The 24,332-nt window shown below is 40.7% G+C and overlaps 2 protein-coding genes across 5 annotated transcripts in view; one reads left to right on the top strand and one right to left on the bottom strand.

The window, feature by feature from the left end:
• The window catches only part of Cnksr2 (connector enhancer of kinase suppressor of Ras 2), a 218,098-nt gene extending 209,583 nt beyond the window's left edge, over positions 1–8,515 (top strand). For all 4 annotated transcript variants that reach the window (XM_042670199.1, XM_042670198.1, XM_042670197.1 and 1 more), the window contains 2 exons: positions 3,226–3,422; positions 6,099–8,515. In XM_042670199.1, coding sequence (XP_042526133.1) covers positions 3,226–3,422; positions 6,099–6,314 — 413 coding nt within the window. In that variant the 3' untranslated portion in view covers positions 6,315–8,515. The remainder of the gene's footprint in view (positions 1–3,225; positions 3,423–6,098) is intronic.
• Positions 8,516–9,815: 1,300 nt separating this feature from the next.
• Klhl34 (kelch like family member 34) lies at positions 9,816–11,753 on the bottom strand. Its single transcript, XM_042670160.1, has one exon. The coding sequence runs from the start codon at positions 11,751–11,753 to the stop codon at positions 9,816–9,818; it is 1,938 nt and encodes a 645-aa protein (XP_042526094.1).
• Between the last annotated feature and the right edge of the window lie 12,579 nt (positions 11,754–24,332).

The raw sequence follows: 24,332 nt of genomic DNA, 5'->3' as shown, positions 1-24,332 counted from the left end.
ATGTGTAATCTGACAGGACTAATTTACATGTCAGAAGTAAATATAATTTGTGGAAATTTATTTCTGCATAGGCCCATCTTTCTAGAATAAATTAGAAATTAAAATGTCATTACAGCAGTGATACACTTCCTGATTAGAAATCACAGAAGGTTCCCATATATTGTCCTTTGCCTTGAATGTGGTCTACACTTTGCCAATTTTCAGAAACAGTCATTCAAATTGAAAAAGAAAACTGGTTTTTCAGCCAGTGTTGCAATGGCTGAACTGGCACATTGCAAGACAATCAGGCCGGACACAGGCCTCACCAAGTGCTTCCCTCATCCTCCAAAACAAGCCTCAGCTAAGAACAGAAAAGCAAGGGTGGAAGAGAGAATCCTGAAGAGAAATGAGAAGGAGATGAAGAAGAAGAGGGCAAAAAGAGAAGAAAATAAAGGTGCTTTCATATTTTTAGTTGCAACAATAGCCCTCATTGGCTTCATTGGTATTCATCAGAAAAAAATCAAAGAAACCCAATTGAAAATTATAAAAGAAAATAAAGGTCTGTTTTTGTCTTGAATGTTGAGTTCTGTGTTGTTTTGACTGTTGAGCACAGTGAATCAGATTTATAATGTGACTCTGCCCCTCACCCCGTTCCCCTGAAAATAAAAGGACTCTTTGTCCAGTCATAAAATGTTAAATAATTGGTGGCATTTTGTGGTAGCCTGGCATCTTAGTCCCTCATCCTTACTCATCCCTCTACTGTGTCTTGTGCAGTGTTGCATATGTGTATGATATGTAGGGGACTGAGAGAGGCTTTCTTATCTTTAATAGGAGCCACACTATCCCATTACTATACTTGGAAATGTTTCTATGTTCCGTCTTATTGTGAATTCTCGTACAAATGTGCTACCCAGAGATAAATCCATACTCAGTTCTTCTTACAGCTGTTGAACTAGATACTTTGTAGAATTATGTTGTCTTTTAGTTGAGTGATTTTTCTCTCTGGTACCATCAAGAAGAGGGGAAAATTTTTCACCTTTTATTTTTAATAGGTATATATGTCACTTTTATATTAAATTCTTAAAACTCCATTAAAATCTTAGTTTTAAAAAAACAATCATTTGCCCCAGTATTCCACAATGTTAAGAGCTAGAGAAATAGAAAACTGGATCAAAAAATTTAAAACCAAATATGTACTTCCTACCGTATTAGGCAGTATGGAGAAAGGTTTCCTTAAAATAAAAATTTGCTATGTAAAAATGTACCTCCTTTAAATCTTAAAACTATAATCTGAATCCCTTTTTGCCTTCACCTTTTTTCTAGAACTGGAGAAGTAATAATATATTAGACCACCTGACACCTTAACAACTATAATTCTCATCTTTTAGGCCTCCCTTTTGTACCTACCCTCTCTGTGAAATTACATCTGTTTTAGATGCCTTGAGGGGAAGAAAAGAATGAATAACTACTCAATAATTGCCTGGAGTCCTTTCCTGGCCTATGATTTTATGAAGTGGAATTACTCTGTTCAAATGTGTCCTTGTTTTTACAACTCAGTTTAGGTACTCTAAACGATCATATGGTTTAGTGCTTTCCTTCTTCCAAAGCATTCTTAGTTAAAATTCTCTTAGCTTTAGCTTGCTTTTTAACTAACAAATCAATTACTCTTTTTTTTTTACAATCATCTAGTCACCCATCCATCAAAATCTTCTAGGTGTTGAAAACTTTCAAAAATGAGCCAATAGAGAATTTTTTTAACTATTATTTAAAGACATTTTGTATTTTAGGGCATAATTCCATTTTAGATATATGTTTGGAAAGTTAAAATCACTATAGAGGAATTTTGTAATTGAACGACTAAATGATTATACCTATGCGTAGGTGCCAACCTCAGTTAGCAGAACCAAAAGTTAAATATGAATTTTGTAATCCTAAAAGTGATCCCTTCAAATTAAAGCAAATTTTGGGTTTTATTTAGATACAATCTTTTAAAAAAAAAATTAGAGTGATTCATTTTAAATGAGTCTCAAGTTAATTTGTATCTACTGTTAAAAACATAGTTCAAGTAATTAACATCATAATTTCTTGGGCTAGACTATCATTAGTATTATAGCTCCATCACATACAAAGAATGACCTTGAACAAGGTACTTCCTGCTATAAAATGAAGATCAAATAGAGATACTTAAGTGTTGCTGTGAGGATTAAATGAGGTCATGAATGTTAAGCATTTGGCACACATAAATGTTAAATAATAGTAGTATTACCAGTTAAGGGATCTTCTCTTAAAACTCTGGTCATCTATTAATAGAAACATTATATAACCCTGTCTATCATCCCAAGCAGAATGCTAGTTCATATTTGACATTCATATGATAAAGAAATTGGTATATTTATAATTAACATAGTATCATTATTCAGGCAGTTCAAAAATAAGATGAGAGTTTCATTTGTTCAACTAGATCTAAGATCTTTACCTGAACATTCTCTAGTGTTTTTTCTCAAAAAATTAATTAAAGCATTTTCTCCTTAGTTCTTACATGCTAGATTGTTTTCCTTACAGTTTCACATAAAATATTCCCATTTTAATTTAATTCAAATACATTATTATTGATGATCATTTATTAGTTCCTGTATTTACTATATGCCAAACTAATATTACTATGGCAGTCACATGAAATATGATAATCCATGAAACAACTAGAAGACTTTTATAACTAAATATATGCCAATGCCATTCTATCTTATGAAGTCTAGAAAAAAATGTGAAAATCAGTTGATTATTGGTAAACCAGGAAAGCTCTATTAACCAGCACAAAAGTGCTTATTGGTATACTGATAAACAATATTTATTAATGTCTTAAATGCTAAATTATGTTCAGAAATATTTACCTGCTGTGTACCTTTTGTACTCTAATTCTTTTAACTTAATTCAAGAAATAGTTTTTTGTTATAGAGACAATATTTGGTGAATTAAAGAATTCGATTTAATCATTCTAAAACAACTAAATGTCCATAGCTAATCTTACCTTATAATCTATCAGTATATTGGGATTTTTTTTTAATTATAGTGCTTTCCCAATCATTCACTAGCCTGTTTTTTTCAGATAGTTTTAATTCTTTAGCAGATTTTTCAGAGTATCAAATAACTGTTTATTACACTGGATTCATATTCATTCATTTCTTTCTCCCTTCTCTTTCTCTTTCTCTCTCTTCTCTCTCTTGCCTCCTTCTCTCCCCATTACAGGTGACAGTAGGGAAGAAAAGTTAGGAGACTCATTACAAGATTTATACAGGGCACTGGAGCAGGCCAGTCTATCACCATTAGGAGAACATCGTATTTCAACCAAGATGGAATACAAGCTATCCTTTATAAAAAGATGTAACGATCCTGTAATGAATGAAAAACTACACAGGCTAAGAATTCTCAAAAGCACTTTAAAGGTAAGCTATGAAGTGGATGGAGGAATTCCTAGAAGACATTTCATTCTTGAACTGAAAATGGACTGGTTACAAGAATACAAAATAGAAGTTGGGAGGAGAAAGAAGTAGATAGGAAGAACTGGAAGCTGAGCTGTTCCAATGTACTAAAAAGTGTATTTTTAAGGAAGATATCACATTAGTTTTTCTTTTAAGGCTCAGAACACTGACTAAATGATCCATGATTCCATTCTAGAAGAAAACTGGTTGTGATTAATTTTTTTCCAAAATTTCAGGGCTTGTGTTACACCTAGGTCTTTTGATTTCCTGTAATACACCACGTACTGTAGTTATTACAGTTCTGAAAAGAACACAGCATGCATGCAGAATGCAATAGTGGATACTAAAAAGGGGTTGAGGTATTCCATGTATACTTCCTGTGTAAACTAAACAGCATCTTTAGAATTAAGCCACAGCAGTTCATATTCCATACAGGAATTGTATAATTGTTCTGTTTATAGTATCATTTCTCAAATCATGTGTTTCTCTTCTATTATACATTTCTATTAGCGCTTAAATTGTTTCCAGTCTTCTTATTCTACCCCCAGATTGAGAAGCAGGTGATAAGGAAAGAATAACAGAGGCAGAAACTTGAAGAATGAGTTGGATGATTGAACCCTCTCACTATGTGTGCTTCAGGAGAGGGAAGATATAGCAGCGACAGCCTACCACACAAACCATTTGAGCAGACTCTGCATCCTTGGGGGGAAAAACAGAAAAGAATTATTATATAGCATATTGAGTAGAGTAATTTATTTAAAAAACACAAAAAGGTCAAAAGCATCCTGAGGAAATAGTTCAGATCCATAGAACGTTGCTAAAACTTTTAAATTTTGAAATGTAGATGAATACTAAGGAGATAAATAAAATATAAAATAAATGACTTGTAAAAAGTTCACCTAGCCCAGGCGCTGGTGACTTATACCTGTAATCCTAGGTACCCAGGAGGCTGAGATCTGAGGATTACAGTTCAAAGCCAACCTGGGCAGGAAAGTGCATGAGACTCTTCTCTCCAATAAAATACTCAGAAAAAGCCAGAAGTGACAGCTGTGGCTTAAGTGGTAAGAGTGCTAGCCTTGAGCCAAAGAAGCTTAGGGACAGTGGGACAGTGCCCAGACCCCTGAGTTCAAGTCCCATGGCTGCCCAAAGGGAAAAAAATCCATATGCTAATGAGTCACGTTTTCAGAGTCAATTAGCTTTTTAATTAGTATTCATACAAATACTATTGCAAATCCATGGGACAATTGAATGGACTTTAGGTAACTAAGGCCACAGATACAGAGAGAGCGATAAGAATAAGTCCACCCCTACTCCAAACATATCCTTACCTTCCCACATTATAATTTCCACTCCTGCCCCATTCAGTTCCAAACTGTCCGGCTGAGAAGGCAGGCAGGCAGGCAGGCATCAGGAAAAGGGCAGGTCAACTATCTTAAAGACCTGTTCCTTTCTGTCAGCTCCTTGCCTCTGTCATTTTGCTGTGTAGACTTCCTAAAAGCATTTTCTTCCAATGACAAAGAATATGTGCTATAGCCAGTGTTCATTTCAGTGAATATTGGTGAATAGACAGGTATGTGATACTTGATTGACTCTCTGACACAAAGAAAGATAATGAGCAAATCACTATAAGGAAATGCCCTTCACTTGTTTAAAAAAAAAAAAAAAAAGGAACTACAGAACCCTGTCCTTTGGGCCTGGAAAAATAACAGGCTCTGGAATCTTCCTATTACACATAGACAACTGTCCCAGCAACTTTGGGTATGTCTAGTTCCTGGAATTGGAACAGGCACCCTTCCCAAGTATGCATCTAAGATCCTAACACAGGCAGTACTCAGCATCCTCAGTTCCAGCTCCGTTCCAAATCCTGTCTCCTCACATACCAGATCGGCTTGCAGGCACCTTGCTTTCTTCTTTCCCTCCCAACTTAGGCTGACACAGAGGCTTGCCTTCTTTCTTCTTGCGAACATTTCCTGAACTTCATAAACCCTTCCTAGGGTCCATAATTCTACCTGGAAGATTCTCTTCTTCCATAGTCAGTAGTTATCCCTTGAAGAATTACAGCCAGATGAAGCTTAGTCTCTAGCTGAAACCATGCCTTCAACAAAAAAGGGAGAGCCACTGTCTATTAGAGGCCCCCAGTACTGCAGGAGGAGAGTCCTAACATTTACACAGCAGGAATGGCATATTTGTGGCCACAGGAGGGTCATGCTCACTTTTATTCAAGCATACATTTACCAGATAGAAAGGGGACAGGTGCTAGAGTAACTCATGAGGCAGGGTGTGACACACCCCTCAAAGGCAGGAATAGAGTGCTATGGGGACATCAGTGAGGGAGAAAACCTTTCCCAGTGTTTTAAGGAAGCTTTAAAGAAATGACAGGCTTTTGAACTGTAGCTTAAAGCACTGGAAATGTTTCCATAGACTGAGAAATGGGTAACAGGATGGGCATAGAGAAAAAATAAATCACACAGTGTGGGCAAAAAAAAAAAAGGCATACCTCAGGAAGAAACCGGTGCACTGGGATTTGGGGCTAAATAGCCATTCCTGTGGACTTCTGATTTTCTGTTTACATATTAACCTATTTGAAACTTGAATACAATTGTGTCCTTATATTAACTGTTGAATTCTTTTGCTTTTCAGGCCAGAGAAGGTGAAGTAGCCATTATTGATAAAGTCCTAGATAATCCAGATTTGACATCTAAAGAATTCCAGCAGTGGAAGCAAATGTACCTCGACCTTTTCTTGGATATCTGTCAAAACACCGCTTCAAATGACCCATTAAGTATTTCTTCTGAAGTAGAAGTAATCAATTCCTCTCTGACACACACTCATTCATACATTGAGACGCATGTGTAAGTGCATTCTGCCTTCAGGCCATCTAGTACCTGCTGGTACTCTGAATAAGTATATGAGATAGTTTTTATAACAATATGTGGAACACTTGACAAACTATAACATTACCAAACTATATAAAACAAACCATATATGGTCATAATACCACTGTCTTTAATGAGCATTTGTATATTTTATATGCAATCAGTGCTCAGCTTATGTTTACCATGTGCAAAATCAACTATCTTTAATGACTTAAATTAACTTTTGCAAACAATTCTGAATACAGGTGGTCTTCAAGTAGTAAAACCACAAAAGGCAGTTTTCTATCTAAGGTCATCTTTTCTCCCATTAAGTTAATTTTATATAAACAAGACTTCAAAAGTAAATTGCATTTTTTCAGGTGCAGACATCCTTGTGGGTGGGAAAGAATTTAAACCTTTTTTATATTTATTAAAATGTTCTAAGAATTTTCTTAAACATTGCACAAAGATTAATGCTGTAGTTTTATTTTTGTGAAATGTAGGTGTGCATAAAAGAGTTAAGCAAAATAGAAGAGCATCGACATAAGAAAAGTTCAGGTAACTAATATTCGTCTTAATAGTTTATTAACCTGTGAAAGCTGGTTAATAGAAATATTATTCCAAATCTGTGAGAACACTTAATGGTGTATCAGGGCAAAGCTTTGTAAGATGTTTTTGTAACTAAGACCAAAATTGAAGATAGAGCTGCTTTATTTTCTTGGTTTAAATCTTCCTTTATTTTTGTAGTGATGAAATGCTGATTGTGTACAGAAGAATTTAAGAATGGATATTTTAAAACAGACTTAACTCACCCAGAAAGGCAGCTAACAGCTATATAATATATATATATGTATATATATTATATAAAGAGTTTCAGCCCAAATTCACATTTTTTGAACTCTTAACACTTCAAAGACAAGGTATAAACTGAAATGAATCAGCTTGCCAGGTAGTTTCTGATTTTCCCCTAGTCCATTAATAAAACTTACTCAATTATACTTCAAGCAGAGAAGCAGAGTACACTTAGTTATGGCAGATGTATGCTATAATGTAGAAAACAATGTGGAATTTTTTTAATGTACTCTCTGCTAAGAAGGAAGGTAGTGACGGTCACTCAGAGAGATGTCACACTGAATTACGTGAGCTAAACAATTTAGAGGATTTTGTTCCCCTAGCATTATGAATTGTTGTATAGAGTGGATAAAGTCTATGAGAAAGTCCTCTTCATATATTTCCATTTATAAGCGTCTCATTTTTTGAAAGTGATCACAGCATGAAAATGACTGAGCTGCTTTTTAGTGTCTGGCTGCATAACGTACAAGTCACAATTTGCTGTTTTTTCCAGAGGAGGAAGGAACCTCCTTTACTATTCTATATCCTAAAATCTACTTCTAATCAGCTTTATACTGTTGCCTGTACAGCTCAGTGAATGTACTTACATCTTTAAGAGTTCAGATATATACCAGTGACTATTTTTGCTGTAGAGGACAAAGTGAAACTCCACAGCGAGGATGTTTTTTCTTTGCTTTTGAAACCACCATTGAATCATTATCGTTTTGCAGACTTTGCACAACTGTACAGGAGTGTGGCCTTTCTACAGCACATTTTCAGTAATCCTCTATTTAGTCAAAATGGATGAGAAATCATGTATTAATGTTTGTATGGAATTTTGGGTCCAGTGTAATATTTTTATCATTTAAAAAATCCTATTTGTAAAAAAAAATGAAAACATTTATTTACTGCATGGATATTGATGCACATTAAATTTGTGAGATTTTGTATATGTAAACAAACAACAAAAAAATCCTCTTGTCCTAAAAAAAATGAAGTGTGCTTGTTACAGGTGTTTAGATTTATTGATGTTTACTAGACCAAACGTGTATGTTCATTTAAACATATTTGTAATCAGATGGATGTGTCATGTATAACATTGACCAGGTTGTGGCTTGTAAACTGCAAGCAGTTGATGGAAAGATTAGCTCTGTTGCTACTATAAGCAGCTTCTACTTTTGTAAAGTCAGCTATTGTTTTCAATGGTTTAAAAAAAAACATTAAACTAATGAATTTTACAAGACTCGTGGCTAGCCTAGCATGAAAGAGACCTGTTAACATATATATCTGTACATTTGATTGCATTTGTTTCCAATCTAGGAGAGAGGCACCACTGTAAACTGAAGTCAAATAAATTCAGCTCTTAATGAATCCTTATATAGAACCTATTTTATTCATGCAAAAGTGCTTGCCACATTTCTTTGTGACCTAATCGCACAGACACCATCACTGTCACCACCCCAGTTACAGGTTCTAACTTGCCACCTCATTGATGGAACATGCCAAAAGTAACACCAAACTTAAGAATCTCCTGAGACCTTGAAAAAAACTCAAACTAGTTTCCAGCTTATTTTTGAATGCCTCACCTACTATTCTTTCCTTTCTCTGTGATTCTTTGGGAATTGGGGGAGCCAACAATACTGATTTTTTTTCTACACATCTAACCTATTGTGCTTAAGGGGTGCCGAAATTTGACTTTAAACCAAAGAGATGCCTTAAAGCAACCAAAAAAAGCAAATGAAGGGTGCAGAAAAGGAACTGAACATTTTAACCAATGATAGTTTTTAAGTGCTTTTTTAGATATTATTTCTTCCCAGTTCCATATTTATATGGATCAGAACAGAACTAAAACCATGATCATAAAATCAGACTTCTGGATCATAAAATCAGACCTCTTATGACTTCACACTATTTAGCCAAGGCACATTCTGTACACGATTTATCAGAATTTCTAGGATTATTTATTATTATAGCCCTCTTAGCCAACAAGGTTTATATATAACTTCTTAAGTATTTTTTGTTTGGGTTGGGGGGGGGGGTGCAGGGAGAAGAGGGGACAGGAAAGTAAGAAGTAGTAGCTGTAAGGAGGGGGGGGGGAAGAGCTCAGGGACAATGCTTTGGCAATGAATTGAAGCCCCGGACCAAGAAAGAAAGGGAAAAAAGAAAGAAAAGGAAGGAAGGAAGGAAGGAAGGGAGGGAGGGAGGGAGGGAGAGAGGGAGGGAGGGAGGGGAGAAACAAGATGGGAGAGAAGGAAGAAGAAAAGGAAGGAAGAAGGAAGGAAGGAAGGAAGGAAGGAAGGAAGGAAGGAAGGAAGGAAGGAAGGAAGGAAGGAAGGAAGGAAGGAAGGAAGGAAGGGAAGAAAAAGAAAAGAAGATGAAGAAGGAGAGAAACAGTAGGAGGGAAGAAAGGACAGACATAAGGTCACATTTTACTTTCAAAAGTTCATCTCTAGCTTTTCTAAAAAGTCTCATGCAGAAGCTGACTGGAGCTCATTCATATATCCTTCTGTTTGATATCCTGTCTCCCACTCTGCTCAAGTCCTTGTTTGTTTCTGTACCCCTCAAAATCATTTTGTGCTACCAGAGTCCCACTCTTGGAAAGCCTATTCTCAGAAAAAGCCAACACTAGCAGGACTGGTGCCTTGGTCATCGGGGAACTAGTCTCACCCATTCAACCCAGGACTAAATCTAGCACCTCTCCAAGGTCTTTTTCCCTCTCTTCGTTCCAGCCCTCCGCCAGTTGCAGTACAGCACACTGCAGGCCGCTCCAAGCCCAAGGTAGTGCACAATTGATGTCCTCCCAGTGGTCCAGGTCCAAGTCATAGCCCACCACATTACGGGTAGGCACTTGGCGCGACCCCCTCCACTTGAGACCACCCAGCAGCAGTGCTGTCTCCTCCACCACAGCCAGCCCATAGCAGAAACGATCATAGGGTAGAGGCCGCAAGCGAGTCCACTGGTCTGTGCCAGGGTCATAGCGCTCAATCTCAGAGAAGGGCTCAAATCGTCCTAGAAAGGCAAACACTGCGCCTCGCAGCACAGCCAAGTGGTGCCCAAAGCGGGCTGTGCTCATGGGTGCTCTCTTGCTCCAGGCCTTCTCCCCAGGGCCCAAGACATACAAGTCCCGGAGGCTACTGGCTCCATTGTCACCTCTCCCTGCTTTGCCCCCAGAGATGTAAATGACACCTTGGGCCCCGACGGCCCCTGCGTGGCCGTGAAGCGCCCTTGGCAGCGCTGCAGTTGCCGTCCAGCGGTCCCTTCGCAGATCATACATCTCCACCGAGGCCAGCGCTTCGCCATTAGCGCCCAGGCCCCCGACCGCCAGGAGACTCTCACCCACAACACCGCACCAAAAGTAGGCCCTGGCTTCTCCCATGGCAGGCAGCACTGTCCACGTGTGGAAGCGCGGGTCATAACGGTGCACTTGGGCTGTGATTGCCCGGGGGCCCTCCTCCAGGGGAGTAGCAGCGCTGCCGGAAGTGCTCTCCCCTCCCAGGACAAACAGGAAGTTCCCTGCTGTGCACACGCAGTGCCCTAGCAGCGGGGCAGGGAGCCGAGTGAGGCTGCGCCAGCGGTGATTGTACACGTCGAAGGACACCACATCCTGGGTGAGCTCCCACTCCTTCTCCTCCTCCTCCATCTCTTCTTCCTCTTCCTCTTCCTCCTCAGCTTCAGCGGCCGCTCGCCGGTCTCTGACCGCTGGCCTAGCAACCACCACCTCCTCTGTAATCACCTCCTGAGCCCTGCGCCCTCCGACCAACAAGATGCGGGTCTGAGCGTTCCGGATGCTGGTCTGCTCGCCCTGCATGAGCGGCTGGCGGGAAGGCGCCGTGTGGTAGTTGAGGGCCTGGATGATGAGACCCTTGACCCGGGCCGGTAGCTTGAGGCCAGAGCCGGAGTACACGCGCCGCAGCACGTCCGCAGGCACCAGGCCAAAGCGGATCCGTTCCAGAAGCTCGGCGCTGTACGCCAAACGCTCAGCTGCCGGCTCCTGCCGCAACCAAGCCAGGGCTAGGCCTAGCAGCCAGACCTCAGACACCCGTGCCACATTGGGGGCCCCCAATACGGCTTTCAGGGAGGCGGCATTGAGTTCCAGCAGTCCCGAGGCCCCCACACCCATCCCCAGCAGCTCACGCAAGTGGCGCACAACACAGCTCTCGGCTGCACCCAGCGTGTGCGCCAGGCCGAAGCGCGCCGCCACGTTGGCGGTGAAGCAGCAGTTCTCCGGGGCCAATTGGCGCTCCAGGTAGCGGCCACACAGCCCCAAGGCTTCGGTGACTTGGAGGTAGCTGGCCGCCTCCAGCGTGTCCTCCACAGTGTCCATGGACAGCGGCAGCCAGGCAGTGTAAATGAAGTCCAGTAGGCGCTGCAGGCCGGCCGCGGATGGCACGCGCAGGTGGATCACGCGTGCTTGGGATTCCCGGGTGTGGCTCTTGAACAGGGCTTTGAAATAGTCACTGGAGCAGGCCAGGAGCGAGCGGTGCGCAGGGAACTCGCTGCCCTCGGCCTCCAGGGTCACGTCGCACAAGAAGCCCTCGGCTCTTAGGGCCTGGTAGCCAGTGAGCAGCGCGCCGCCATGAGCTTTGCAATAAGACAGGAAGTAACTCATGATGCCCAGGGCGGGAAGCGGCCAGGAGGGGAGTGGAGCCAGCCGGGTGCCGCTGGAGGCATCTCAGGGCACAGAACCCCCAAAGCCCCTGCGCGAGCCACAGAGACCCTAGCAAAAGCCCATTTTTGCCGGCTCAGTTTAAAATCCAGGGCTCCTTCATCCAGATCCGCGGCTCGGCCCTCTCCCCCCTCCAATAAAATCCCCTCTGGGGACGATCTGCAGAAGCCCCCGCTAGCGATGGGCGCCAAATTCGGAGTGTTCCGGGGATGGATGAGCTTGATGTCAGCGGCTGTGGAGGGTGCCAGCGCGTTGCCCCCAGTCCCCTTCCCCTCACAATTTGGGGCGCTCACACCTGCGCGCCAAGGGCGGCGCTGGCCGCGTACCATCACCTGGGAAAGGCCAAGCTGCCGGTGGACGGCGGGGCGTGCTGGATCTCCGACGGCCCAGATGCACTGATGCAGCCCGGACTGCAGGCGGTCCGGCAGGGCGGCAGGGGGCGGGGGTTGAGAGCTCTCACCTCCTGAGGGTGGATGAGGAGGACGGGGTTTTGCGGGTCCCGCGAGGGCTGGGACAACTGGTTAAGGAGCAGGCGGGTTGAGCTTGTTCCGCGCGGAGGATCAAATCAAAGCCTGGGGGATTAGGGCGGGGAGGGGGAGGGGGCGCACAGGTCAGGCCGTGGGGTGGGAGGCGTGATTGGGCGCCGCACATAACATGCCCGTAGCTCACAGCGACAGGAATAGCGCGAGCCACCACGGCCTCCCAGGCGCGCCCCGCCCCGCCCCGCGCCGTGCCTGACCGCTGGCTGGGGAGGAAGTGACCCATGGCCAGGAGTCTGACTCCGGTGACCTGACTGGCCTCAAGTCCCCAAGGGGGTCCCTGGAACTCGGTCGGGGGAGGGAATAAGGAAGCACACTCTCCTAAAAGGCGTCAAATCCCTAGGGGGATCGGGTTCTGGTAAGGTCCAGAGATGGGTGTCTGGTTGGCTACTTCTTGGTATTCCTATACCTGGAAGAAAACAAACAAATAAAGCCTCGAGCTCAACTTTCTGCTTTGAGGTGGCCCTAATTAGTCTGGAACCAGCAGGGATTAAGAGGCCACTTTGCACACTGACACCCAGGCAGCCACTATGCGGAGGAGACTTTACCAAAAACCACCCACCAGGAAATCCAAGGCTGCCTGCTGGGCCTCTGGGTAATATACCGTTCACCTGGACCTGGACTCACAGGTGCGAGATTCTGGGACCTCTCTGCATCCTTCTCAAGGCAAATCGTTTAAATCGTTTCTCCCAGGATGCTTTGTTTCACATGCCACTTTCAGGAATTCACACACACACACACACACACACACACACACACACACACACACACACACACACACACACACACACACACACACACACACACACACAGGGCTCTGACCTCAGCCGAGTTCTCCCTTCCTATTCCCTATTCCTGTTCTCATCCCTTTGCAACAAGGATAAGGAAATGGTATATAACTTGTTTTCTGACATTGAATGACCACTTCCATTTGATAATAATTCACTCTAGTTTCTAGTTTCCTCCCTCTGATTTTCCATGCTCTGATCTAATTATTGATTACTCCATTCTTAATGCCATGACATGATATTGGACCATAAGGTTGGAAAGCTCAATAGAGCTGGAGTTTTAAGGGCCTCACCTCATGACGTTATTTTTATAAGAAACACCTACCGCAGACATGATGTCTAAAACTACCCCAATGTTCACACCATAGGTAAACCCCTCCATGTCCTGCCATCCTGATCATAACTAAATGATCAATATAATGGGTTTTTTGTCCTGCCAATTTGGAGGTTTCTGCATGATTTGCTCTCATATGCAATTGATTTTCCCTTTTTCTAATGTGACCCTACTGGCAGTCTGTTTTGGATAGCCTTTTTGAGAGAATCTGAAATCACTTGTATTGGGGTTGCACTTCATATAGGGGGAAAATGTCCTAGGAAGGATAAAATGCTGTCATTTCCCACTTGGTGTATCACCAGTACATGTAAGGTCTCCCATTAAAAAATTTGAAATTCACAAAAAATATTAGTAAAACGTTTCTGTTGGCACAGATGGCAATAAAGTATAACTTAAATTGACAAATTATAAAGTGCAGGTAGGGGCTGGGGCTGGGCTTTCTTAAATTCCAAACTCTAAAAATGCTCTAACAACTTCCTACTATTAAAGCTACAGATGCCTTCAGATAGTATTATTTTTTTGTGGAGATTTGGGTGGTTAGTATTAAAATTCTTGGTTTGAATATCCAAAATCATTATAGTACACTTTATATCAAACCTTTTTTTCTCTCACACTAATCGGATTTTGTGAGAAGGAACTTTGGATATCTATTAGCCAAATCTTGTTCCTTTTTTTCCAATGTCTCCCAGCTTTCCTTTGAAACATGTAACAAATGAGTCCCAGAGAGAATCTAGTTGGTCTGGATGACTTGGATATTGAATTACACAGCCTGGACACGAATCCACAGCTCCCTCCCTACTATATTATATGACCTCGTGTATGATAAAAATAAAATAGTGCAACACATTTCCTTTAACCAAATATTCAGGATGATATTTATCCTGGTATTAACTCAAAACCATTTCAATGTGGTCTTTCATGCAGCATATTTTTTGTGTGCCAGTCCTGGAGCTTGAACTCAGGACCTGGGTACTGTCTCTGAGCTCTATTTTTGCTCAAGGCTAGCACTCTACCCCTTGAGCCACAGCTCTACTTCTGGCTTTTGGTGTTTAATTGGAGATGAGTCACTCAGACTTTTTGCCCAGACTGACTTTGAACTGAGATCCTCAGAGCTCAACCTCTTGAGTAGCTGGGATTGCAAGCAGGAGCCACCAATAACTGGCTAGGGTAGCATGTTTTTTTAGCCCAGAAACTCAATCACATCCCATTGGAACTGTCCTTTACCAGGCATTCAGGTTGAATCCAAAATATCACACCTAAGACAAAGGATGCTATAGGAAATTTCAATCTCTTAACATCAACTCCAGTTTTACATGAAAATCATGTTTTTATTGCTGGCCCAACATGACAACCTAACATGTTTTGCCAGTGAGGATATGATGGATTGTGTTCACTAAAGACCTTTTTTATGTTCCACGTCTTTGTAAGACTAGTTTAGAAAGTCTTTCTGTCACTCCAAGAAAATAATCATCCTTTGAGTCATGTTTATGTAGTGTGCATTATTTCATTTCTGTGTGGTATTAAGTATGCTAGTTAAAATTTTTCAGGGTGGCTTTTTTTAAATTTGTGGTAGATCTGGGTCTTAAATTGTTGTCTTAATCCACCCAGGCTGCTCGAACAAAACATCTTAGAGGAGATAATTTATAAACACTGGAGTTATATTGCTCACAGTTCTGGAAACTAAGAAGTCCAGGAGCAAGGCACCAGCAGATTCATATGTCATGAGGGCTTTCAGCTTTCTAAATAGTGTCTGATTGCTGCGACTCACATGAAAGAGGACAGGAGTCTAATGGGTTCCCAGAGGCCTTGGAGAAGGTCATTGACCCTATTCATGAAGGCAGAGCCTTTGTACCTAATCACTTCCCAGAGGCCACATTTCTTATCGCTATTACATTGGAGATTATATTTATACATTGGAGGGCATAATAATAAGGCCTTAATTGTTTCTTGGTCTTTGTTATCTGCAGCTTCTGTCATGGTCTTTGGCATAAAAAAAATATCATATTGAAGAGATACAAGGAAGGAGCAAAAGATTATTAAAATGTACTCAATTGGGACATTTACTTCCATCAGTCCTGTTCTCCTTCCCTTCATACAGCTGGGGTTTAAGGCACATGTTGGTAAGACCAGGAGTGACCACTGCTGGCTCCAGCTGAATAGAATGGGTAAAGTGGGTCCTTCTGAGAAGGGCTTGCTACCTAGCCCACCCATGCTGCTTTCCTGATGCTCTAGCCCTTTGACCATACCAAACCTACACAATTCACAAGCACTTGTAAGGTTATCTATACCCAGGGCCCCAAGTGCCCCAGGATCCCTCCCATAATCCAGTTTATGTGGTCTAGCTTCTGCTAAAAGCCCAGCCCCTCATCCCAAAACAGCCTTTGAAACCCTGCAGTTTACCCTGCATCTCTCACCCCTTTTCAGGACTGTAAGCAGCTGTCAACAATTCCATGCATGCATCCACAGCTCTGTGGCAAAACCTAGATCTAAAGTTTTGCAAACACCCACGTCGATTCCATATCAAGGCAGCGTGCTAGTCAGAAGGGCCCTTCCACATTCCTGGAAATCGACATTCTGGATGAAATTTGAAGTGCTTGGCTCTCACCTCTATAGTCATTGTGCATGCTTTCTTTTAAAAACAGAGACTACAAACTTCTATGACTAATGGGCATGTTTTTATTTATTTATTTATTTATTTGCCAGTCCTAGGGCTTGAACTCAGGCACTGTCCCTGAATTTTGTGCTCAAGGCTAGTGCTCTACCACTTAAGCCATAGCTCCACTTCTGGTTTGTTTGTTTTTTGGTAGTTTACTGGAGATCAGAATCTCATGGACTTTCCTGCCCATGCTGACTTCTAACCACAAGTCTCAGATCTCAGCCTCCTGAGTAGCTAGGAATATAGGCATGAGCCACCGGTGCCTGGCTGACACTTTTTTTTAAATGACTGATGTCATGTGCTCTTTTTGGTAACAGCTTTAAGGTAGAACCCATATACCATCCAATTCATCCATGTGAAGCTTTGTAGCTCTTAGTATATCACCAGAGCTGTGTAGCCATCACCACCGTCTAATTTTAGAGTATTTTTATTACTTCAAAGAGAAACCTCAACTCTTTCATACCAGCAGTCCTCCAAGTTCTAAGGAGCCACCCATCTACTTTCTCTATGAATTACAGACCTTTATGAAATATTACACTGATGTCTTTTGTGGTTGATATTTTCACTTAACATAATATTTTAAAGACTGGTGGATTGTAATGCACTTCTTTGAGACAGGGTCTTATTACAGAGCCCAGGCTGGTCTCAAAGTCAGGTTCCTCCTGCTTCAGCTTCCTGAGTGAGTGCTGGAATTACAAGTGTGCACCACCATGCTTGGCTTCTAATATACTTTTGAGGAAGAAAAGGGTTGTAGCTTGATAATATTGAGAACCTTTCTCAAAGCCTCACAACTCTGAAATGTATATATTGGGTATCTAAGATACAGTTTTTTGGCAGGTTAGTGCTTTCTCATCTATCATTACTGGCTTATTTCAATCCAAATATACTTTCTTCCAACACATGGGTCTGGCAACCTCCATGGAAAACCTATTATTAGAAGTTGACATATGAAATTTATTGTGAAAACATGATTATAAATAATAACCATGAATTAGGAAAAATCCCATATTTTCTTTGCCTTCTTCCCAACACTATTCTTTATGTATGTGAAATGTGACATGCAGTTCACATGCAGTCTGTGTGTGTGTGTGTGTGTGTGTGTGTGTGTGATTTAATCTTTGGTGATATTGGTATTCTGGCCCAATTGACAGCTTTGGCATCAGATCTGGGCTCCAATTCCAGATCTATCCATGTGAAAATAAAGCAAGTGGCTTAAATTTTGCGTTTCACTTTTTTTAATTTTGAAGTGTTAGGGATCTGCATTTTTAGCATTATTAAAATAAAATTTATCTGCGAGTGTCCTTTTCACACATGCACACAAAAGAAGTTTTTCTTCTCCCACTCTTGACTAAAACCTTCTGAAAATGCAACATATCAGAGCTCAAATAGGAAATTGGTGATGATCATCTTGCTGACAAACTTAAGACAGTGCAATCAAGGCATCATATCACAAGAGATATAGTAAGTATATCTCTTATGGTACACTTCTTTTGCAATCCTGGGGTTTAACCTCAGGGCTTCACATTTACTAGACAGAAGTTCCTCTGCTTGAGCTATGTCTTATTATTTTTTTTAAATAAGGTCTCACTTTTTTCCTAGACTATCCTGGACTACAGTCCCCCTATTTGTACTTCCCACTATAGCTGAGATGACAAGCCTATGCCATTATTCCTAGCTTTTTCTGTTGAAAAGGAGCTCTCAAGAATTTTTTTGCCCAGACTGGCATGGAACATGATCAATCTCAGCCTCCTACAGATCTGGAAATGACAGACCTAAGCCTCTAGCACCTGATTCTTTCTCTTTGTATAAACCCACTAGGACTGAGTCATAGTGCTCCATCCCGATGACCTAATGTAATCCTAATCACCTCCCAAAGACCCCACCTCTAGACATCATAGATTAAATTCCCACCCTCTTAATACCCCACAAAGATAATTTAATTTCGATACATGAAGCTTTGGTGAATACCCAAACTACAGTGAAGGAAAAGCCCACTAATTCCAAAGGTCAGAGGGGAAAAATTAGTAGCTTCTTCCATCATCATAGGACTTAAAATATATTTCCTGTATTTATTACTCCACAAGAAGACAGTATTAACAGTAGTTTTCTGATGTAACAGATAACAGTAACCAACATATTTTCCTACACACCACTTGATTACCCAAATCTAAAGGTACTTGAAGATATCTCACATTTTCTATCTGGGGAGAGGCTCATAGATAAATCAAGAGATGTCCAGAGAAGCCAGCCAGAGGAAATGGGACTTAGGATTATTCTTTTTTTGTATAAGGAACAAGAAAAAGAGCTAGAGATTTTAGGCTAGGAAAAAAGATCTTTCTAGGCATTAAATCATCATTACCTTGAGAAAAAAAAAAAGCAGGTGCGCGAGGTCCTGAGTTCAAGCCCCACAACCAGCACAAAGAAAGGGAGAGAGAGAGAGAGAGAGAGAGGAAGAAAGAAAAAGAGGGAGGAAGGAAGGAAGGGAGGGAGGGAGGGAGGGAGGGAGGAGGGAGGGAGGGAAGGAAGAAAAGAAAGTCATTTGACCTGGGGGGGGTGTATTACAGAGTATTTTTTTACAATATTTTTGTTTTATTTATTTTAATACTTTATTATCTTAAGTAGTTGTACAAAGGAGTTGCCATTCAACAAAGCAGTTTATGAACACAGTCATCTTTGCAACATTTTCATCCACCCCTCCCAAGCCATCCCTTTACTCACTTTTCTTGATTTTTAGGATATGAATTTTTCCATTTAACAAAGGAATTTCTGTATACAATGCATCTTGATCTGTGTCATCCCTTCAATATCTTCACCCCACTTCGATCCACCGCTTCCCTTATTATTCTCAATTCTGTGGTTTATACAATGCATTCTTGCCTAAGTTCTCCCCTTACAGGGGATTTTTGTGCCCTCCTCTAAATACCAAATTTTTCATGATAAATGTTATTTAAAAATATAATCAGTAATAATTGAAGCCTTGCTTTGATATTATTGGAACAAAACAGAAAGATTTAAAAGGTAGGCTTATGAGGTTTGAAGCTTCAATACAGGGATTTTTTTTTTAACTGGTTTTGGAAAACACAGCTGATCCTAATTGTAAGAACTAGCCTGGGAATGTGCTGATTAAAATGAAAGAGCTGTAAAAGCTTCCAGTTTATTCCTACTAATGATTCTCAGACAGCCTTACCTGTACATCACATGAAAATTTAAGTCTAGTTGTAAATATAAAGAAGCTGGAAATATGCCACATGCCTGTACCTTTGTAAACATGCACATTTAATCATTTAATTTGTGGTATGAATAAATGAATCTCAAAAAAATTGACTTTCTGATCACAGTTTAAATAAATGATGCCATAAACCGCTATGAGGAATGGTGTATGGGAAAAGTGGCACCATTGAAAGGTCAGTGAGCAGAGGAACGATGAAGCATGTATAATTCTACCATGCTGGACATTATTCACTGCTCCAGCTAGCCAGCATTCCAGGTGAGAGGTCATGCCCTTTGGCTCCCTGCCATGCTCTACATATGGCAGTTCTACGGTCTAACACAGAGGAAGCTTCCTGAATAGATGAGTGTCCTTTGTTAAAAAAAAAAAAAATTGCGGGGGGGGGGGGGGACTGATCCAGTAGCTAAGTAGTAGTAGCAGCATCTCCATTCTTGAGCTAACTTAGACTTACTAACCCAGATATCTCTACCTTCTAGAAGTGGGGAAGAACTTGTCACTGGCTTTGATGCATATAATAGAGAGACTTAACTTCTTGAATGTGCTAAGTATCTAGACTGCCCAACAAATATCCACCACAAAACAGGAATATGAAAGATAGTTCCTACTTGGAAAGTCATCACCCATTATGTGGAAACACAAGATTTCCCACAAGATCTTGCCCAAATGGCAGCCTGCCTGATTTCTCCCTTCCATTTGTAGCTGGAATCAATGTATCCTTTGGTATTCAGCTACAGGGACTTACAGCTCCAACATTCTTAGGAAATGACATCAATGATGGATTCTGAGACTCACTCCCAACTCCTAGGTGGTCTCTCCAGACAATGTACCACAGCCGCATACTGTTTTAGTCATTGGTTATAAGAAAATAATGGCCATATGACTGTCTTTCATCTGCTGGCATAAATCTGTTGTTCCTTTGAGTTGAAAGCTGAGATTTTACAGAATGATTTTTGCTTTGATGCATTTTATATGCTGTTTTTAACTGATTTACTTTTCCGCAGTGTTAAACTTAGAAATATGCATAAGGGATTTTCATCAAGGTTGATAAAATCTACTCAAGACAAAAGCTTTCTGAGAGATCTCAGTGGCCTTCCCAAAAGAAAAATCGACTTGGGTTTTCTCTTCTCAAAAGAATTCCTTTCATGATAAGCTTAACATTTTTTCAAACAAAATGTTGCAATACCAGAAAGTTCCAAGCTGACATTTACTTAGTTTTTACAAGAGGAATATTTAGAATTTACACAAGGCTTACATTTGAAGGTCTTTAAGTTTTATAGCTATAAACCTCAAAGGGTAACTCACACACAGTCAGACCAAAGTAGGATACCAATAGGGGAGGAACCCAAAGGTAGAACTCACTTGAACATTTAAAACACTATTAATCTAAATGAATTCCAAGAAACCAAAATATGAGTTATGTTGTTAAAAAGAGAAAGGGAAAACCATTGCATGTTCACATGTAAACAAAAGTGTGTCCATATAACAAGTTCTGAGTCAATACCCTCAGATCCTTGGAATTTTCACAGGTTTCTCACCCCTAGGTGTCCACTTGCTTGCCAAGAGAAATGTGATTCATCAGTGAAAAGTGATACTTGTTAGAAGTCAATTATTTACATCCTTGGTCTATAAAATTTGCCATGGACTTCCTCAGGAATTTAGCATGGGTATTTTAAAAGAAGTTGTGCTAAACTCATACCAGTGGCTTACACCTATAACCCTAGCTATTCAGGGAGCTGAACTCTGAAAATTGAAATTTGAAACCAACGCAGACTGACCAAACTTTGACACTCTTATCTCTAATTAGTCAACAAAAATTTGAAACTGCAGCTCAAATGGTAGAGAATTAGCCATCAGTGAAAAGCCAAGTAAGTATAAGGCCCTCAGTTCAAGCCCCGGTACTGGTGCGCGCGCGCGCACACACACACACACACACACACACACACACACGAGACTGTGCTATAGATTTACTCTCACTCCTTTTTTCATAGTAAGGATTGCTTTTTAGCCTCTCACTTGCTGATGGTTCCTAATGTTCACAATTGTCCTTTGGGAGAAAATGACACCAAAAGCTCCTGTATCTTCTGTAACACACAAAACTGCTCTTGAAATCTGAAACCGAAAACCAAAAATGAGCTAAGTGCAGGTGACTCACACCTATCATCCTACCTAGTTGGGAGCCTGAGATCTGAAGACCTCAGCCAACCCAGACAGAAAAGTCTGTGGTACTCATCTCCATTTAGCTGCCAGAAATCCAGAAGTGAAGCTGTGTCTCAACTGGTAGAACACCAGCCTTGAACATGAATGAGGCAGGTGACAGGGGAGGCCCTGAGTTCAAGCCCCAGTACTGGCACAAAGATTAAAAAATAAACCTAACAATCTAGCTCAGTAGTTATATTCTGTATCTTAATTATTTTCTTTCTTTCTTTCTTTCCTTCTTTCTTCCTTCCTTCCTTCCTTCCTTCCTTCCTTCCTTCCTTCCTTCCTTCCTTCCTTCCTTCCTTTCTTTCTTTCTTTCTTTCTTTCTTTCTTTCTTTCTTTCTTTCTTTCTTTCTTTCTTTTTCTTTCTTTCTTTCTTTATGTCATTCGTGGAGCTTGAACTCTGGGGCCTGGGTGCTCTCCCTCAGCTCTTCAGTTCAAGGCTAGCACCCTACCACTTGAGCCACAGCGTCACTTCCGGCTTTTTTTTTATGCTTATGTAGTGCTGAGGAATCGAACCCAGGGCCTCATGCATGCTAGGCAAGCACTCTACCACTGAGCCAACTTCCCAGCCCCTATTGTTTTATTTATTTATTTTTTTTAGGTCCGGTTGTGGGGCCTGAACTCTGGGCCTGGGCACTGTCCCTCAGCTCTTCAGCTCAAGGCTAGGGCTCTACCACTTGAGCCACAGCGCCACTCCTGGCTTTTTTCTTATGTGGTGCTGAGGAATCGAACCCAGGGCCTCAGGCATGCAAGGCACGCCTACTCTACCACTGAGCCACCTTCCCAGCCCTCCTATTGTTTTATTTTGCTTACAAAATAAAAACATTAAGGAAATTCAACCCAGGGCCTCATTCATACTAAACATAAGCTCTGCCATTGCGCTATACCCAATCATCTAGTCTCATTTATTCCAGACTTTTCTTATTATAATTTCAGCACACTTATTTTAATTATTGCTGCAAGATCTTGATAAATTCACTATACAAATCTCTGCTGGTAAATGACCAGTTGAAAATAATGAAAATAGTTGTAGCATTGGTTTTTTACTTTATATTTCATTTTAAATTTATTCTAATTAGCATATATTCGTTGTACAAAGATTTCATTGTTATATCTCCATCAATATATATACTATATCCTGATCAACCTCACCCTCTCTATCACCCTCCTACCCACCTACCTTGCAAACACCCACTCCAAAAATAGTTCTAGTATTAGATAGTAACATTTGGATGCTCTTGATGCTTTAACTTCTTGAAGTTACTACACCCCCAAAAAATTTAATGTACTTTTCTTTGTGGACTTGACTTTTCAGAACACCTTTTATATCCAAATAATTCAGTTCTAATACATGTTCTTATAACATTTGCTTCAAATTCCCATCTTTCAAATGGGGAAAATAACATATCTCACAAACATGTCAAGGGGATTCAAGATGATGCTTAAAGTACTATGGAACTGAAAAGCACTATTAAGATCATTTTTATTGAGTCTGCATTTATGATCCATTATCACATCATACTTTTACACCAGCTCTGATTGTCTGCTGCCACCCAAAGAACAGGAGAGTTCAGGTTTATTATATGAATCAATTGCTGTATCAATCAGAGTTCTTGACTGCAAGCAACAGACACGCTGGCTTACCTAAATGCATGGGCTGCTGGTAAAAACCTTCATCAGGGGTAGAAAATAAAATGATAGAGGCTATGCATCCAGGAAAAATGCCTCAAATCTAACTCAGATGCTGGAACCAGATTTTTGCTGGATGTGGACATGTTGTTCACCACACCACTATGGAGACTACTTCATCTTTGGAGAAATAGCATGTTCAAGGGATAGAGTAGAGAAAGAACAAGGTGAGAATACTGTGCTATAGAATGTAAGAAAGTGCTCAAAGCCCATGGGAGGTTATTGACAGGACATAGGGACTCTCTCAGTTTAGATTCAAGACAATTTGAAAAACACATGAGAAAATAGTGGATTATAAGAAAAGGAAATCAGAGTCCACAATAATGCATATAAAGATGGAAAGAGGGAAAGTTCTTTTAAATTTTATTTTTATCTTTAGTTGTAGAAAGGAATTGCTTTTCAACAAAGCAGTTTATGAATACAGTACATACATTAAATTTCTTTGGTTTGGCAGTAGTCTTGTGCATATGTAGAAAAATATTTTTAGGAGATGTATACTGATGCTACACCTCATTAGAGATAACATAGCATGATATCTTTTACTTCAATGTTCTGATACAACAAAAATCAGTGTATGTAAGAGATAGCTAGAGAGAAATAAAGGAAAAAGCAAAGAGGGACAGGCAGTCCTATAAGGCAAAGATTCAGCAAATGTGGCAAGATATTAATTTCTGAATACAGGTATAGCTTGTATGGAAATTTAGACTTTAAGGTGCTTTATATAGTCTGTGTTATATTCGACTTTTCCCATTAAATAAAATCCTAACTGAGCGGGAATCAGTAACAGGTTTCCTCTTTCCTCTCAGAGAGGAATTTTCTGAGTATGGGCAAGGAACAAGAATCAGAATTATATGCAGAGAGACACTATGAAGGTAAAAGGAAACTGGGGACATCAAATAATTGTAAAAGCACAACTGACTGGAATCAAGAGAAGCCTCAAATACATAGCAGTTTTCTCAGCAGGCCTACAATGTTCTGAAACAACAAGGAAAGCAAAGATGGAGACAACTTAGTAGACATAAATTCAATTATATTTTGTTACATTAACTGTAAATAAACTAGATTCACCAATGAAAATACAAAGGAAT

This window comes from Dipodomys spectabilis, unplaced genomic scaffold, assembly GCF_019054845.1.
Source record: "Dipodomys spectabilis isolate Male_0828 unplaced genomic scaffold, ASM1905484v1 ptg000526l, whole genome shotgun sequence".
In the NCBI taxonomy this organism is placed as follows: domain Eukaryota; kingdom Metazoa; phylum Chordata; class Mammalia; order Rodentia; family Heteromyidae; genus Dipodomys; species Dipodomys spectabilis.
The sequence above is the reverse complement of the archived record's forward strand: the minus strand, read 5'-3'. Positions and strand labels throughout refer to the sequence as shown.

Excerpts from the sequence above, each read along its gene's own strand:
- Klhl34 (XM_042670160.1), bottom strand. The coding sequence starts at position 11,753 with ATGAGTTACTTCCTGTCTTATTGCAAAGCTCATGGCGGCGCGCTGCTC.